Source organism: Protopterus annectens, chromosome 5.part0, assembly GCF_019279795.1.
Source record: "Protopterus annectens isolate FY-2018-M chromosome 5.part0, PAN1.0, whole genome shotgun sequence".
Taxonomy (NCBI): domain Eukaryota; kingdom Metazoa; phylum Chordata; order Ceratodontiformes; family Protopteridae; genus Protopterus; species Protopterus annectens.
The window spans coordinates 1,751,283,669-1,751,300,792 of record NC_056735.1 but is presented as its reverse complement, the minus strand read 5'-3'; the positions used below and the strand labels follow the sequence as shown (position 1 = coordinate 1,751,300,792).

General features: G+C 39.5%; 1 protein-coding gene across 1 annotated transcript in view; it reads right to left on the bottom strand.

Annotated features, from left to right (window-relative positions):
• Positions 1-3,200: 3,200 nt before the first annotated feature.
• Positions 3,201-17,124, bottom strand: part of LOC122802413 (SET domain-containing protein 4-like) — a 254,430-nt gene continuing 240,506 nt past the window's right edge. Inside the window, exon 6 of the mRNA XM_044072035.1 lies at positions 3,201-4,005. Within this exon, the coding sequence (XP_043927970.1) occupies positions 3,862-4,005 (144 nt within the window). The 3' untranslated portion in view covers positions 3,201-3,861. The remainder of the gene's footprint in view (positions 4,006-17,124) is intronic.

The following is a 17,124-nucleotide window of genomic DNA, read 5'->3' as shown; positions in this document are numbered from 1 at the left end:
GATTCCCAGTCTCCACCCCATTCAGGAAACTTAAGCTGTTCCAGAACCCAAAACTTGTAACTAGCTCAGGTGCATTTTAAAGAGTGTTTGTAGAGGGCATTGGTCACCTTTTCCTTACTAATATCATAAATGTGTTCATAAATCCTTTGTTTAAGTTTTCTCTCAGTTTTCCCTATATAATAAGAGAGACATTCAATATAGTATGCAATACAGACCAAACCCTTTTGTGTAACATGTGTAATAGCCATTTGCAACTAATTTTACATTTGTCCCTAAAATCTGTAACTCCACCAAGTTAGAAATAAAAGGACAGTGGCTGCACATTCCACATTTAAAGGTACCCTTTTTGGTACTTACATTTTTTTTGACACTCTTTTCAAAATAATTCTTCAAACTGGCCCCCCCCTTTTGAAACTAAACTTCAGGTGTTTGGAAAAAACATCTAAGCTGTTGGGCATTTCAGAAAAAAAATGCCAATATTTCCCTAACACATTGTTAACCTCCCTGGTGTCAAAATGGTACTCAGTCACAAAGAATATGTCCCTTTTCATTGTTGTACTCATACCTTTCCCCTGTATCTGGGGGTCCACCTCTGAACCAGACCCTGATGGGGAAATCACTGTTGGGGTATCACCATAAAACATCAAAGGGACATATCTTGTGCCCCATCTGTTCAAAATCTCTTGTTTAATGAACTCCACTGTGTCATCTGGGTAGGCCCCTAGCCACAAATAACTCTTTTATAAACTTCAATTTGATGACCAGTTCCTCCTTGAGTGTAGTCATCCGGACAGCCCTGATCATTTGTCCCTTAATTATATTTCTTTTTTGAAAAGGAGGGTGGTCACTCTGAAAATGTAAACAGGAGTTTGAAAAACATTCTTTCATATAAAGGCTAGATACATATCTGTTGATGGTATCTTTCCTTATTTTCACATCCAAAAAATGTGAATCTGATAACCCAATGTTGTGACTAAATTTCTGAAAATCCGTAGTATTGTTAATGTAACTAATAAAATTATCTATATCTTTGGTGGGTCCCTTCCATACAATAAAGATGTCGTCCAAAAAGTGGTAGTAGGCTATAATATTTTCTGAAAATGGGGATGAAAATACATACTGTTGTTCCCAGTGCAATAACGATACACTGGCAAAAATGGGGGCACGTGAAGCTCCCATTGCCACCCCATCCACTTGTTTGTAGTACTCTTCCCTGGAAATAGATAAAGTTGTTTTTGAGAACAAATTTCATGTTCTCCAGAATCAATCTAAAATCCATGGGGGACAAAAAGTCCAAGTCAATAAGCACTTATTCAAACCAGGATACCCCATGTTATGGAGAATTACACTAAATAAGCCCTTAATATCAAATAGTAATAAACTTGAATTCAACATTGTATCTTAGCCCCATCATCTTCCCTAAAAAAATCCCACGAATTAACCAAAATGTGGTGGAACAATGCATAAAGTGGCTTTAATTTGGTATCCATAAAAATGGCAAGCGGTTGAGTCTTAGGGTCTGCTGAGGAAACTATGGTCCTACGATGGGGGTCATGGACATCTTTGTGGACTTTTGGGATAATAAAAATACTGGGAATTACCAGTTTGGGGACACTAACAATTCAAATAATTGTCTATCAATAATACCTTGCAATAAATTATCTTCTATCCACATGCCCAAATTTTGGTATGCCAAATTTATTTAATTTTTGAGACCTGCATATACTTATTTTGCAGAATCTCGAACATCTTACTAAGACATGCCCATTGTTCCATAATGAACAGCCCCTCCCCCTTATCAGGTTTCATCACTCTTGCCTCCTGATTTCTGTTTATTTCACACAACAGCTCTGTCTCAGCCTGAGTTAAATTATTTTTAGTATGCCATTTCCCTTTTCCACTTAATACTTTCCGTACATCCTTTTCCACCAATGCCTCAAAACTGGCCAGCACAGGATATGCAGGTGGAGTTATAATGCTTTTCCTTAATCATGTACCACTAGGGACCTCACCATTCCCTAACAGCACCTCTAAATTCAATTTCCTCACAAAAAATTTTACATCTAATATTGTGTTGGCAACCAAGCTCCATTTGTTAGGTACAAAGGTAAAACCCTTTTTAAAAAGATAAGAGTGTATTACTGGTTAACATTACATCACTGTAATTGAATATATGGAAATCCCCCATAGTGAATATGGGACCTTCATTCTGGATGATTGTACCACCATTGAGTAATTTCTCACTATCATACAACTCATGTAGTCCCCCCACTAATAGTTCCTGCCCCTGCCCCTCGATCCCCATTGGTGTGGGGTGGATAAAATGTTCTGTGTGTTACCTGCGCATAACAGGGTTGAAAGCTGAGGTTATATATTCTTGGAAACCTCCTTACTGAAAGTTTGTCTAAAGGGACTCCCTCAATCTCCTTGACCTTGGGCTAGGTAAACAAAAAAGACCAACAAAATTAAAGGGTAGCATCGCACTTCAATGTGTTGTCCAATCAGATGTAATTAACCTCCAAGAAAATGTCACATTTAGCCATCATACAGTCACAGCCAAAGCAAGAAAGGCAGCTATCACTGGATTTGATGATTTCACAGTACTTTCTAGGGCATCCGTCCATGCACAGAATGTATACCTGCTCGACCATGAAAGCTACAAAAAATAATAATAAAAAAATAAAAACAGAAAATGTCAATGAAGAAAATACATAAACAGTCCACATTCAAGTCAAAAAGTGTAATTCAATTTCAAGTGTGACATACAGGAAAGCACACCAACACCAGGTAAATATACAGCGTATGAATGAAAGAAATTAAAGACAAGGCACATGTGTAGATCTGGAATATGTCAACCAGTAGTGCTGCAGAAAGGTCTAAGGAGACACAATGTCATGATAAACTAATTTCTCTAGCAGGTAAGGCTGACATAAGATGCAAAAAAGTAATGCCACTTGTGAATGGCACTGTAAACACTGACTGGACAACAGATACGAGATACCAGCTATCAAGGAATCAACTTTATAGAAGCTTTAGCACTCGGGTACACATAAGCAAGATCCATGCCCTTTCTGGTAAGGTACTGGTTACTTCTTCAAAGAACAGTCCATTAAAAAAAACTGTTAGAGCAGTCATCATAAATTTAAAAAAAAAATCATGCAGCTGAATACTAGCATCCCATCACAGCACACATGACCATAAAAAAGTAAACAGTTTTATTGCTTTACCTTATAAAACACTTTTGTTTACCAGTACAAACTGGCAATATAAAACATTATAACAACTCTAAAAACTACCAGGATGCTATATATTCTGTGGAGCCTGTTCCCAGCTGAATCTGAAATATCTTGTTATAATATGACAGCAAAATCAAATGCAAGTCCCTCTGTGAGAGACCATGATGTCTTTTTTGCTGCTGAATGACACTCCTCCAACTGTCCTCTCCATCTGTGGCTCTGTGCACTGTAGTACGTTGGTCTAATCCTCCAAGAGTGTATTCAACTTTTTGTGCTTTACCTAGTTCCAGTTAACCAAGAAAGCCTCTCTCTCTGTATGGAAGTAGCTTCTTCTAACATCGCTCAATCTTTTTACTGTTGCCAGCCATACTTCACACAATGCCTCAGTTACCATCTGTCTGTGAAAAGGCACTGACCTGTATGAACAACCTGAGGGTACAGTTAAAGGGTCAGCAATAAGGCTGCTGCATTCTGGCTTGCAAACTCTAAGGATACTTACTGTGAACACTTATTCATTTCCTTGGACTTCATGGGCATAGTTTACTGAGGCTGACACTACTAACAAGTGCATCTCCCTTCTTACATAGTTAACAGTAACAATGAACTCAGTCAAAGGTCACATTTCTTAGGTCATGCTGCTCACAACTGATGTCAAGTTAGCCAGTACTTCTGCTGAAGCCTGAAGAATTCTTAGCTCTTCTAGTCTCAGAGCTTCAACCATATGGAGGTGTTCCTGAAGCTCGCTTCTTGCTTTCTTTAAAACAGAAACCTGCAGGGCATTAAAAAAGACCCATGAACATATAATTCTGAATTACAAAAAAATACTCAAAAATGCAAATCAAAACCAGCCATATGCACCAGAATGTTAACTAGTTTAATTTACTCCAAAACATCAGAATATTTAAGAAATACCAGTTTCCTTACTAAAAGTTACAGTACTTTCTTACTATCTTTGCATTTCTTAGTATTTTTAGTTCATTTTTTTTAAACAGCAAATGCAACCTTTTTCCTATTTAATCAGAAAATCACACTTGACATGCTTTTTATCACTGTTCTACTGCTATATATGCTTAAACAAGAGTGGCACAAGATTACTGCCTTACAACGCTTGGTTCTCCAGTCTGGACACTGGCTGGGTCGTCTTCTGTGCGGAGTGTGAATGACCCCTCTTTCTGTATGTGGATTTTGCCAGATGCACTAGTTTCCTCCTACATTCCCAAGACAAGCATTAAGTGGACTGGCAAGCCTCCAAACTGCCTGTAGATGGTGTGCATGCTATGTGTCAGTATGTGAGTGCAACTTGAGATGACTTTGCATTCTATCCAATACAAGTTTCTCAGCCATGTGCTCTGTGACGTGATAGGCTCCAGCTTCCCTCATTCCCCCAACCCTGAAATGGATAAAGTTGGAATAAGATGACAACAATGTCAGTCTGTCTGTATATATATATATATCTATATATATCTATATATATCTATATATATCTATATATATATATATATATATATATATATATATATATATATATATATATATCTATATATATATATATATATATATAATATCTATATATCTATATATATATATATATATATATATATATATATATATATATATATATAATCTATATATATATATATATATATATATATATATATATATATATATATATATATATATAATCTATATCTATATACATATATAAAATCTATATCTATATATATATATATATATATATATATATATAAATGTCAACATGGATTTAGGCCATTCCACAGTACCACCACTACCCTCTTATCCTTTACTGACTGCATTAACAAAAAACGTAACATCAACACTCTTTATCGATCTTTCTAAAGCTCTCGATATGGTAAACCACCAGCTACTTATAAATATACTCATATCCCTTTCACTAGATGCACTGGCTATAAAATGGTTCCAATCATACTTAAACAATAGACAATCGACAGCAGGCTGTTCTTCTGGATAAAAATCTATCTACCCACCTCCCAATTACCCTTGGTGTCCCTCAAGGCTCTATATTAGGCCCTCTCCTACTCCATTTTTATTAATGACCTATACTCAACTATTCCTCAAGCTACCTGTATACAATACGCGGATGATTCCACAATAATATGCTCAGCCACTTCACCATCTGAACTACAGTCCCTAACCCAAAAGGCATGTAATACAGCTGAAAAATGGTTTCTACAGAGCTGCCTCCTCTTGAACCCCAAAAACACAAAATTCTTGCTCTTCACTCCGACCCGTAAGTCCACCCCCAGTAGATTTCACAGTCATATCTAATAATGGCACTCTCATATCTCCTGACCCAACCACCAAACTCTTAGGAATAACAATAGACAGCAACCTTAGCTTCGATACTCATATTAACAACACAATAAAAACAGTCAATAGAAAACTGGGCTCCCTCTACAGGATCAAACCCTTCCTTACACCATTAGCTAGAACCACTATAGCCCACACTCATTTAATCTCTACACTCCTCTATGCTTCACCTATATATACTAATCTGTCAAAAAACAACCTCAACAAACTGGCAATCTCCTACAATAATACTGCTAGATTAACTACTGGCACTCCATTTAGAACCCACCACTGTCTTAATCTAAAACAGCTAGGATGGCTCGAGCTACAAAATCAGCTTCAATTTCACCAGTTTACCATTGCCCATAAGACCCTTTACCAACCTACCAATATTTTCTAGCCTCATTACCCCTTACAAAAATCTTAAAAACTTATGTTTATCAAATAAACTACTTGTTTGCACAAGTAAATCCAACAACATGGCAGGAGACTCTCTGTTCTCTAACACTGTTGGGAAAAACTGGAACCTACTTCCCAGTGAACTTTTATCACTGTCTTCAATATCACTTTTCAAATATAAACTGAAACTATACCTTAGCACACATTGGTTATGCCCCTGTACTAACCCTGACTAACTAACTCACTATCTTTTTATTACTAGATACTGCTCACCTATTACTCTTCTGTACTAACTCCAGTCTCTCCTTAATAACCAAAGAGACCATGATCTTGTAATTTAAGCTAATGTATACAGAAACATCCTTCTAATGCATATACTTTTTCAGTGTTAAGATTGTTAAATAGTAAGGCATTTTACTTGTATCATCTGTTATAATACTGTACTGTACCAACATTTTATAATTGTGTTTTTGGGGCTTATCTCCCCGGGCCTCTACTGAAAATGGACATGCATCCAGTTAGACTAGCCCGGTCAACAAAATAAATATATATATATATATATATATATATATATATATACACACACACACATATATATATATATATATATATATATATATATATATATATACACACATATACATACATACACACACACATAGATTTACTATTGAAACCTTGAAACTGCATAGGTCGATCGGTCACATGGCCGACCAGAAATTCTGAATTCGGAACAGTGAAACTGCAGCCAGGACGAAACTGAAAACATCAACACTAGTAGTTCGATATATTCAACATAGCAGGAGGTGACATCAGTCACCCATGCTATGCAGCTTACAGTACTGTGACATTCTATTCTACAGTACATATATTTTACTATTTTGCAGGGGGGCAAGCCCCCATGCACCCCCCATGTGGGTTGATGCGCCCCCCACACCCCCTGCAAATTATATGTACCAACTCCAAGATAGCACTACAGTGAGGAAATGGGTTAATTCCCTGCTCCTCATTGAACCGCTATTTCCAATCAAAATTCTAAACTCAAATACTTGAACTACACTACCCATTCGATGTGGTGTAGTCAATGTATTTGGGTTCACAAAACTGCATTTCGACAGTGTTACTCTTAATCGAATGCAGTTCACAATGGTGAAGGTAAACCGTGTGCGTGTGTGTGTATATATATGTGTGTGTGTGTATATATATATATATATATATATATATATATATATATATATATATATATATATATCTATATAGATATATACATACATACATACACACACACACGTATATAGATTATATATAAATATATAGAGGTTTGCCATTAAAATGTCGTAAAATATTTACGAGACCTTGGAAGATCTAAAGGCACTCTTCCAAGGTGTTGTAACATTGATTTTTAAATGTTTGAATCCACAAGAGCAAATGTTAGTGTGTATTTGCTCTTGTGTATTTGTCATTTTAAATGGAGATCGCATTATAGTGAGGATCGGGAAATTTACCCTTTCCCTCACTGTAGTATGATCTCAGAGTTAGTATATATAAGTGGCAGGGGGTGTTTGTAGGACATAACTGGAAGTCCAGATAGTTTCGCAAAGTCAACATTCTTGAGTTGTCGACTTTCTTAAATTACCACTTTCGGTTATGTGAACATTCAACATTTGGATTTTACAACATTCTGAGTCGGGTAAGTGATAACTCGCAAAAGTGTGTTGCGAGATTTTGATAGTAAACCCTAGAGAGCTAGATATATATATCTATATATATCTATATCTATTATATATATATATATATATATATATATATATATATATATATATATATATATTAGTAGTATGTGGGTGGTTTGTCACTAGTACAGCAATCACTGGAGTCATACCTCTTAACATGGAAACATCAAAAACCTGGACAAAAGCTCATAAAAAAGGTACAACCGGATAAAAATTCGGATGCTGCATAACATTTCATTTGAATACATACTTATGGAACTCCGCCTTCTCCAACGGATTTTGGGATAGCAGCATTCAAATGCAAACTCAAGAGCAAACAAAATATTAAACACAAAATATAACCAGTTGCACATACACCAGAGTTTTCGGAACTTAGGCCCAACTTTTGTCTCTTATACCCATAATACGATATTTTAGCAGCAATCCTGCCAAATATAGCAAAGTTAACTGAATCACACACATCACTACAGACAAAACATAAAAGCCTACATCTCGATACAGTATGTAACACAGCTCTCAACTAAACAGGGACAAATCTCAACAGAATCAGGGACACTTTTTAAGATATTAGTACTCTTAACTTGAGATGTTAGTAGAATAAGATAATGTGAATTAATGTACATTTTCCAACTAAAATAAGTTATAACTCTAATTATTGTCATTATTTATCAAGTGTAGTTCACCACCATGTATCTAAAAGTCACCGATTTTAGGAGAGATTAAGAGGAACAGAACTTAAATTCCTGTCAAAATCAGAGTCAGTTGAGAGGTATGGTATGCACTTGCAGTTAAACAGCTCCACTAAATCAGGGGACCTATTCTAGCAAGTAAAACGGCACTTCAATTTGTGTTCCCTTCTTTAAATTCTGTACATAATGGAGTAAATTGCAAGTACAGATGCTGTTCACAGCTGGTGCGACTTTATTATTGCTTTTAAGTCATAGTACAATGAGCAACGCTTTTCCACGTTACATATAAAACACCAGAATAGTAATTTCTTCTAAAGCTCCCTTCCCGATGAGTAACAGTGCAACTGCAACACCATATTAGTCTGGGAAGGAAATTAGCATTGGTTGCCAAGGGGGACTAGTATAAAATAAAAAGGAGGCACGGACCATTATTCAGGAAGAAAAGTTGTGTTAGCACTCAATTTTGTTGTCGTATGCATACCAGGTTTATAAGCCTTAGCGCTGTACGTGTGTGTGTGTGTGTGTGTGTGTGTGTGTGTGTGTGTGTGTGTGTGGGGAGGTCTAGTTCAGATTGTAAATATAGGAATCCACAGAATCAACTAAAACTCAATTGTGCAACATGTTTCTTTATGCCTGCCATACGTATTGATCACAAATGACAGTTAACATAAAGCAAGTGCAATATCTCAAAAAACCCAAACCCAGGCAAGTACAGTAACTTGAGAGACTGTAGAAGGGAAGACTGGAGTCTGGAGACGAGGACTGAACCAGACAGCTATATAGCTGCTAGATGTAGTGGATGCACCACACATTGAAAATAATGACTAGGTAAAATGCCATCAGTAGGAGGAAATGCGCTTGCCCAAACACAGAAAGCCTGTAATATAGGGTATCTGACTGAGCCTTTCATTGCAAAGATCCTGCTATACAGCAGAGATCATGTAAAGGATGTGTGCCCTTCACTGGAGAATATCACCATTTCAGACCCAGTCTAGTGTCACAGGCATGGATTTTTTTGAAGCATATCAATATAAATGACGTAACAAATATTAGATGACTCATCATGTTTTTCAAAGAGCCTACAAAACCACCTCCTGGTTTGCTACGTTCTGCACTGATGAAGTGCTTAAAGGATATGGTTTAATGAAAAATAAACTGCAAAAAATGTAGACATTTCTCACCTGACAGTTCTTTAACAATATTTCAGTTTATTCTGGTAGCACTGCATTAACGTTCACATCCAAAAAGGCTAGAGTTCAGCACCAGGCATGACGCAAATACTTTATGATGTATAGATTTAGAGGTGCAGTGAATAAGCTTGACAATTTGCAAAACAACCAGGAATCTTTCTTTAAGAAAATCTTTATCATTTGCTTTCAGTTAAACTTTCTAACTGCAAACTACTTTGCTATTTCATACAGTGGTTGACTGCTCAAGCCAGTTGGTGACTTAATGTGACGGCTTAGTGTGGCCTGCCCCACATCTAGATTTTCTTATACATAGTTTAGGGTCAGGCACTGTCTCACGATACTGACGTCATCACACATACCCCTGCACATCTATGATTTTGCAGGATATGCTGGGGATGCACAATGACATTGGCATTAACTAAATCTTATAAATTTAAAAAAAATTGTGATTTCAAGGGGTCACTCAGGAATTCGTGGCACCCCATTATTTTACCCTCAAAACCGGGAAATTCCAAGGAATTTGGTATCACTGTAAAGTACGACTAGAGTCAGCTTTGTAACTTAAAAAGAGTACTTATTTACTGACAAACAAATGAAGTTCACAAAAGAAATGTAGTTATCAAACAAGTGATTCTGCAGTCCAGCATAAATAAATCTATCAATCAGGCATTTTGTAAACAGTACAGAAAACATTTACACTTGGAAGCAGTGCTGTGTTCCAAAAAGATTCAGAGTAGCTGGCAAAAACACTAACAGTCTTCTAAGACAACAGAATAACTCTCTTCCCAGTTCAAGTAGCAGAGAACAGCTTCACCTTCTACCTACACAGCAAGTCCAACTACCATCTCTTCTCAATTATAAGGTCATTTTCTTCATACGATTAACCTCTGGATTGCCCCCCATTCTGGTTTAGATAACTCTAGTCTTCCATGAAACCTCCTCAAACTCAAGTGTCAGAACTCTGAGGGCTGAATACAGTGAAATGATGACTTCATTGGCTCTAGATGACATACCCTTGCATATAAACTGAGCTACATAGAATGATTTCCTTAGTACCTTAGACACGATCGTAAGTCAGGCTGCTTGTCTACATATGTCCCCAAATCCCTTACTGGGTTTACTCTTAGTGGTGTCTTATCAAAGAAATAGTTCTCTGGGATAGCTGACTTCCCAAAAGGTACTATTATGCATTTCCTGACACTGATTTTTAGACTGACTCTGGCACCAGTTATTTGCCTGTGTTAGTACTTCCTGAAGGATATCAGTGGCTTGGGGGATTCTATAATTGCTCCCAGTTTGTAATCATCTGCAAACCTGGTTAGCCAGAGGCCCTTGCCTTTGGACATGACTTGCAAGAAGTAGATGCCAAAAAGGAGCAGTCGCAGCGGACAGCCCTGAGGTTCTTCGCTAGTGACTGTTCTCTTTGCAGAGGTGGACTCTCCTATCCTAATTTTATGGGTCCTGTCTGAAAACCAGCTGGCTATCAAGGGTGCAGCATACAAGTTCATGTCTAATTCCATGAGTTTGCTTACAATTCCAGAACAGGACATTGTATCAAATTCCTTGACCAGATCAAGGAAGGCAATGCACTCCATTTTTACCTCATCCATTGCCTTGGTGACCTTCTTGAAGAAGTCCACTTGGTAAAGTACACACCAAACCAAACTAGGTTGGACCCAGTGTCTGAAGGTTTCCTATGTCAGTAATCATTCACATGAAAATTCTTTCCATAGCTTTGCATATGAGACTAGTTAGACTTATGGGTCTGTCATTTCCAAAATCTGTAGAAGGTCTGTTCTTATGTAGAGGGATGACTATTGCAGTTCTACATTTGCAAGGCATGGAGCCTGACTGGAGGCTATGGTTAAATAGTGCCTCTAGTGGTCCTGACAGGTCATGTTTCATGTTATTTAGGAAGCATGTTTCATGCTATTTAGGAAGCATCCTGAGATATTGGGGACCATCAACATGTTTGTTTTTTTGGCCTCGTGTGTTTAGGACCAGTTGCCTAGTGATAGTTAGGGGATTATGTTCGATGGTATTAACTGAGCAGTGGCTGTGAGGAGGGGGGGTAAAACTAGAACTGAATTTGTTGGCCAGTAGATTTGCTACATCTTTCAGCTCCATGTACGTAGCGCCATTTCCAATTAGTTTGGCACATTGTTGTGCACAGCCTTTGAGGTTACGGAAGCAGCTAAAGAAAACCTTATGGTTGTTGTTGGCATGGGAGTCTAATTTTACCTCAGAATTGGCTTTGGTAGACTTGAGGTGCCCTCTGAGTTGTTTTAGATTGATGAAAGATTTTATTCTGCTGGGTGTTATATTTCCTGTTTTTTGTTACAACTTTTTTCCTTTTGTTGTACAACTTACTGATGTTTAGATGCAACCAGGGTAGCTTTTATTTTTTATTTTTTGAGTTTGTTCTGAACTTATTCCTGGTTGGCACAGCTGTCTCTACCCATCCAATAACATCATTGTACAGGGTATTTGTGAACAATTCCACACATCCAGCTGTGTTTTCAGGGTTTGAGGGGCTTGAAATTTTACGTCTGCCTTAGAATAGTTCCTAAAAGTTATGGGGTTAGATCGGGCCACAGGTTTTATTTTTATTTTTATTTCAAAGGAGACAGCTTTATGGTCCAACCTCAAAAGACAGGACATTTTACCTGGTGTGTGTGTGTGTGTGTGTGTGGGGGGGGGGGAGCATTCTCCCACGTTTATGTCCAGGTCCAGTATGTTTGCACCACTAGTAAATGTGTGGACTATCTGGCCCAGAGTGTTTGTGTACACAAATTCCAGGAATCTCTGGGGCTGTAAGTCTGAGGTCTGATATATGATTCCCAGTTCATAGTTGGGTAGTAAAAGTCACCCATGAATATGTTATTGGGTTAAATGGTCACAGACTCCATTAAGTTTGAGTTATGGGTTTTCTATGTCATAGAGAGGGACCTATAGATTCCAAGAATATGGTATGGGACTTCGTCTGTAATAATTTAGATATGAAGATGCCAAAGAGTGTCAGCCTGTTTGACCAGCCCTGAGTTGACCTCATTACTGATGCAGATTGAGACACCTCCACATTCAGTATCTGTTTGTGCAGTAGCTGGTACGAAAGTGTGGAAGACACTGTAGCCCTGCACTTCTGGGGATGCTATTAGTGGCCTTAAACCATGTCTCTGTAACTGCACAGAAGTCTGCATTCGCCAGCATGAGGAAACCTTGGAGGGACTGGAGTTTCTTGTTTAGGCTTCAGGTATTGATAAGTAATAACCTTTAGATTCCCTTTTGTCGGTTTTGCTAGGTCAGAAGGTTTGCCAGTTTGTCAATGTCTAAAAAGGCACTTTTGGGGAGGACAATGTTTTAGCCAATATTTGGAAGCGTAGAGGGGACAGGTGCATACCATCCTTGGCAAAGCAATGTGTGTTCTATTGACCATATCCTTACAGGGATGCTGACAAATATTAAGCATCCCTGTGACTAGCACTTTCTCTAATACCTGCTGGAAAGCACTAGGAAGCCTTAAACTCATACAAACACTGAACTCTCCTTGTTAACAAGGAGAAATTAATAGTAGGCACTAAGCCTATAATTGCAAAGTACCTTGCTAAGGAAACAGCTCCTATACTTTACAAAGAAAAAAAAAAAACCCCAAACCAGGCATGTCCAAGGGTCAGCTTCCGGTGATTTCTCCTGTCCACCTGGTGAATCTGGGCATACTGGGGCAATGCAGCAATTGCCTCATGTACACAGACAACCCTCTCCTCCTACCACCCAACACTACAACCTGTGAGAGATGCACTTACATAGCCAAAATGGAAGCAAAGCTCTCTCCACCCAAGATTGTGCTAAACAGTCAAGAGGAGAAGGTTAACACCCACACTACACCTCAAGCAACACATAGCCCTTCTAAACCCACACCACCAACACCCACATATAGCAACACTAAATCCACATATGCAGAGGCCCTTAAATGTAACCTGCCCAAGCAACAAAGACCTCTGAAGCTGAAACGCAAACAAACACCAATCACAACCAATGTGTCACATAGTTCACAACACCAGTGTGCCACCCAGCAACAGCCCCTAAGGCAAGACAATGTACCTAACACTTTAGTCATAGGTGACTCTATAGTCCGGCACACTGATGTCCCTCTCACCAGGTTGAATAAGGAGAAAATTACAGTCAGCTGCCTGTCGGGTGCCAGGATCCGCCACATAACGCATGCACTCAAGTCACTCCACAACAAGTACAAATATGACTCTGTCATTGTCCACGTTGGAGTGAATGACTTGAAACGTACCTCCCTGGACTACATGAAAAGAGACATGGAAGAGCTCTCGGATCATGTGGCCCAGGCAGGTATGACCTTAGCCCTGAGTAGCATCTTGCCTTCGCCCAGAATGATACCACAATATAAGGATAAAATGATTGACTTCAACAATTGGCTAAGCTTATGGTGTCATTCAAAAGGGATACAGTATCTGTCTGCCTGGGATGACATGATTGACAGACCACGATGCTTTGCCAGAGATGGTCTGCATCTGTTGCCCCTGGGATTCAGGTTACTGGCTAAGGCTCTTGCCACCCCTATAGTGCCTTTTTAAGGCAAACTTCAAAGGACAAAACCACCACCATAACAGGTACAAGCATGCAAAATCTGAAGGTAATGCTACTCAATGCTAGAAGTCTAAACCTCAAAATGCACTCTCTCGAGGCACTCCTAAAAATGGAGAACATCGATATCTGTGCAGTAACTGAGACCTGGTTCAAGGCTCCAGAGAGCACCCCTGCAATACCAGGCTACAACTCTTACCACACTTTTCGGCCACCAAACCAGGACCGAAACACTAAAGGTGGAGGAGTGTCAATACTCACACCACCAGGCTAGTTGGCCAACACAATGTGTCTGAAATTCTCCAAGTGCAACTAACACTAGGTAAGACTGCAATCCAAATTGTAGCTTGCTACAGATCCCCCACCATACCCCAAGATTCTCACTACACCTTTCTAAACATACTGGAAAATATTAAGATAGAACCAAACACCCTAATACTGGGTGATTTTAACTACCCTGCCATTAACTGGGAAAACTACTCATGTCCCGACACCTTTGCGCAACGGTTCTTGGAATTCATAAATTCCAACGCCCTGGATCAACTAATCCATAGTCCCACCAGGGGCACCAATATCCTAGACCTGTTCATTACCAACATGAGAAATCAATGCTCCATACCTATGGTCACCCCCTCGTTAGTCAGGTCTGACCATAAGCTAATCACCCTTAATATCCACATCCCACCCCCACCCCCAGTAAAGAAACCACCATAAAAAACTTCTCCAAAGCCAACTTCATGCTACTCAAGTCAGAAGTGACAAACTTCATGACACCCATGCAGACGGGAACTGAAAGTTCAACTGCTGAATCCTACACTAAGGCACTGTACGAGCACATCCACTCATGCATGAATCGTGCCATCCCAAATAGAACCAAAATGCTCTCATCCAAAAAAGGAAGCCAATCTGGTGGTCCCCTGCCATAAACAAACTTTACAACAAAAGGAAGAAACTTTTGCAAAAGAGGAAAATCCCAGGATGCAAAACTCCCTTACTAGCCTCAGTAAGAAACTGAGATGCCTCATAAAATCCTCCAAAGCTAGTTACGAAAATAAACTTGCCAAAGATTCCAAAGACAACCACAAAGCATTCTATAACTATGTCAAGAATCTAAATGGCAATGCTCAGATCTGCTCTGAGCTAAAACAGAATGGCATTAAATTTACTGATCCGAAGGATATTGCCAATATCCTGGCAGATCGATTCAGTGCCAACTTCACCCCCTCTCACCCCCCTAAATGGCCCATCTCAATACCGGAAGATTGCCAAATTCCAGTAATAACGGCCACAAAGGTACAAAACGCACTCTCTAAAGCCAAGAATACAGCATCCATGGGACCAGATGACATCCCGGGCTGTGTACTACATGAACTACAATATGAACTGGCACCTCACCTAAGTGTCATGTTTAATCATAGCCTCACCTCAGGTTTCATGCCCACTGAGTGGCGCAGAGCTACAGTTATCCCAATCCACAAGGGGGGATCCACCTTGGATCCCGGAAACTACCGTCCCATCAGTCTGACAAGCCTTATCTGCAAGGCCATGGAGCGTATTATCATGGAACATAAACAAAGACATTGGCAACCTTCAAACACTGGACCCCACCCAGTTTGGGATCGTGAAGGGCCGATCTTGTCTCCTGAACCTGATTGACTTCTTTGAATCAGTCTCCGGAGGCATGGACAAGGGTAAGGTGGTCCACACAGCCTATCTAGACCTTGCCAAGGCCTTTGACACCATCCCCCACTCTGGAATCATAGATAAACTTACTAAGTTGGGCATTAATCCCTATGTCACCCAATGGGTTGCTAAATGGCTTACTGATAGAACCCACACTGTAAAAGTAGCCGACTCCAAATCCAGCTCCAGACAAGTGACAAGTGGAGTACCTCAGGGTTCAGTCCTGGGGCCGCTCTTGTTTGGCATCTACTTCTCTGAAGTACAGGTCAACACTAAGGGACTCTGGCTAACAAAGTTTGCAGATGACTGCAAACTGGGAGCCATTATTGAATCTCCAAATGATGTGGATACTCTACAAAAGGGCCTTACAGAAACAGATGCTTGGTGCCAGAGCCATGGGCTCAAGCTCAATGCCAAGAAATGTATTGTTATCCCTTTGGGAAAAACATGTATCCATGAATTACCATAAAGGTGGCAGTACACTAAACACAGAAAGTGTGATAAGAGACTTAGGGACACAGGTGGACAGTGGTCTCACCTTCGATAACCACATCGCCACAACAGTCAGGAAATCCTTCTATGTGGCACACCTCATCACGAAGGGCTTTTCATCCAGAAAAAAGGAGGTCATTGTCCCACTGTACTCATCCCTCATTAGACCCATTATAGAATACAACGCCCCATTTGGTATGTACCTCTCAAGACATCTACAACAACTGGAAAGGCCTCAGAAATACCTCACTAAAAGAATCACAGGCCTAAAGCAGATGCCCTACGCTGACCGCCTTAAAAAACTCCAGCTATACTCTGTCGCATATCGTCTACTCAGAGGTGATCTCTGCTTAACATACAAGGCCATGTCAAACCCAGAGCTGTTGGACATGCTACACTTAAAGAAATCCCAATCCCTCAGAGCTACACGCTCCAGGGATCTAAACCTTGTCATCACAATAAACAAAACATGCTGGAGGGATAGGTTCCTGACCCAGAGACTCCCCAGACTCTGGAATAGATTGCCCATACATGTCAAGCAGAGTGCCTCTTTGGACCTCTTCAAGAGGAACCTTGACGATTGGATGGGAGAAAGGAAATTCACCCCAGGGATCACGTCAGTCGCCCTGCTAGGCAGAGGTCCAGGAAAGTAATTAATGTGGGAAGAAATAGCCAGGGAATTGTTATGGCTAGGCTTGTATAGGCCCTAGGGCTGATAGCCTAGTACCAACCTATGAACCTAAACCAATTATTAAAGTCA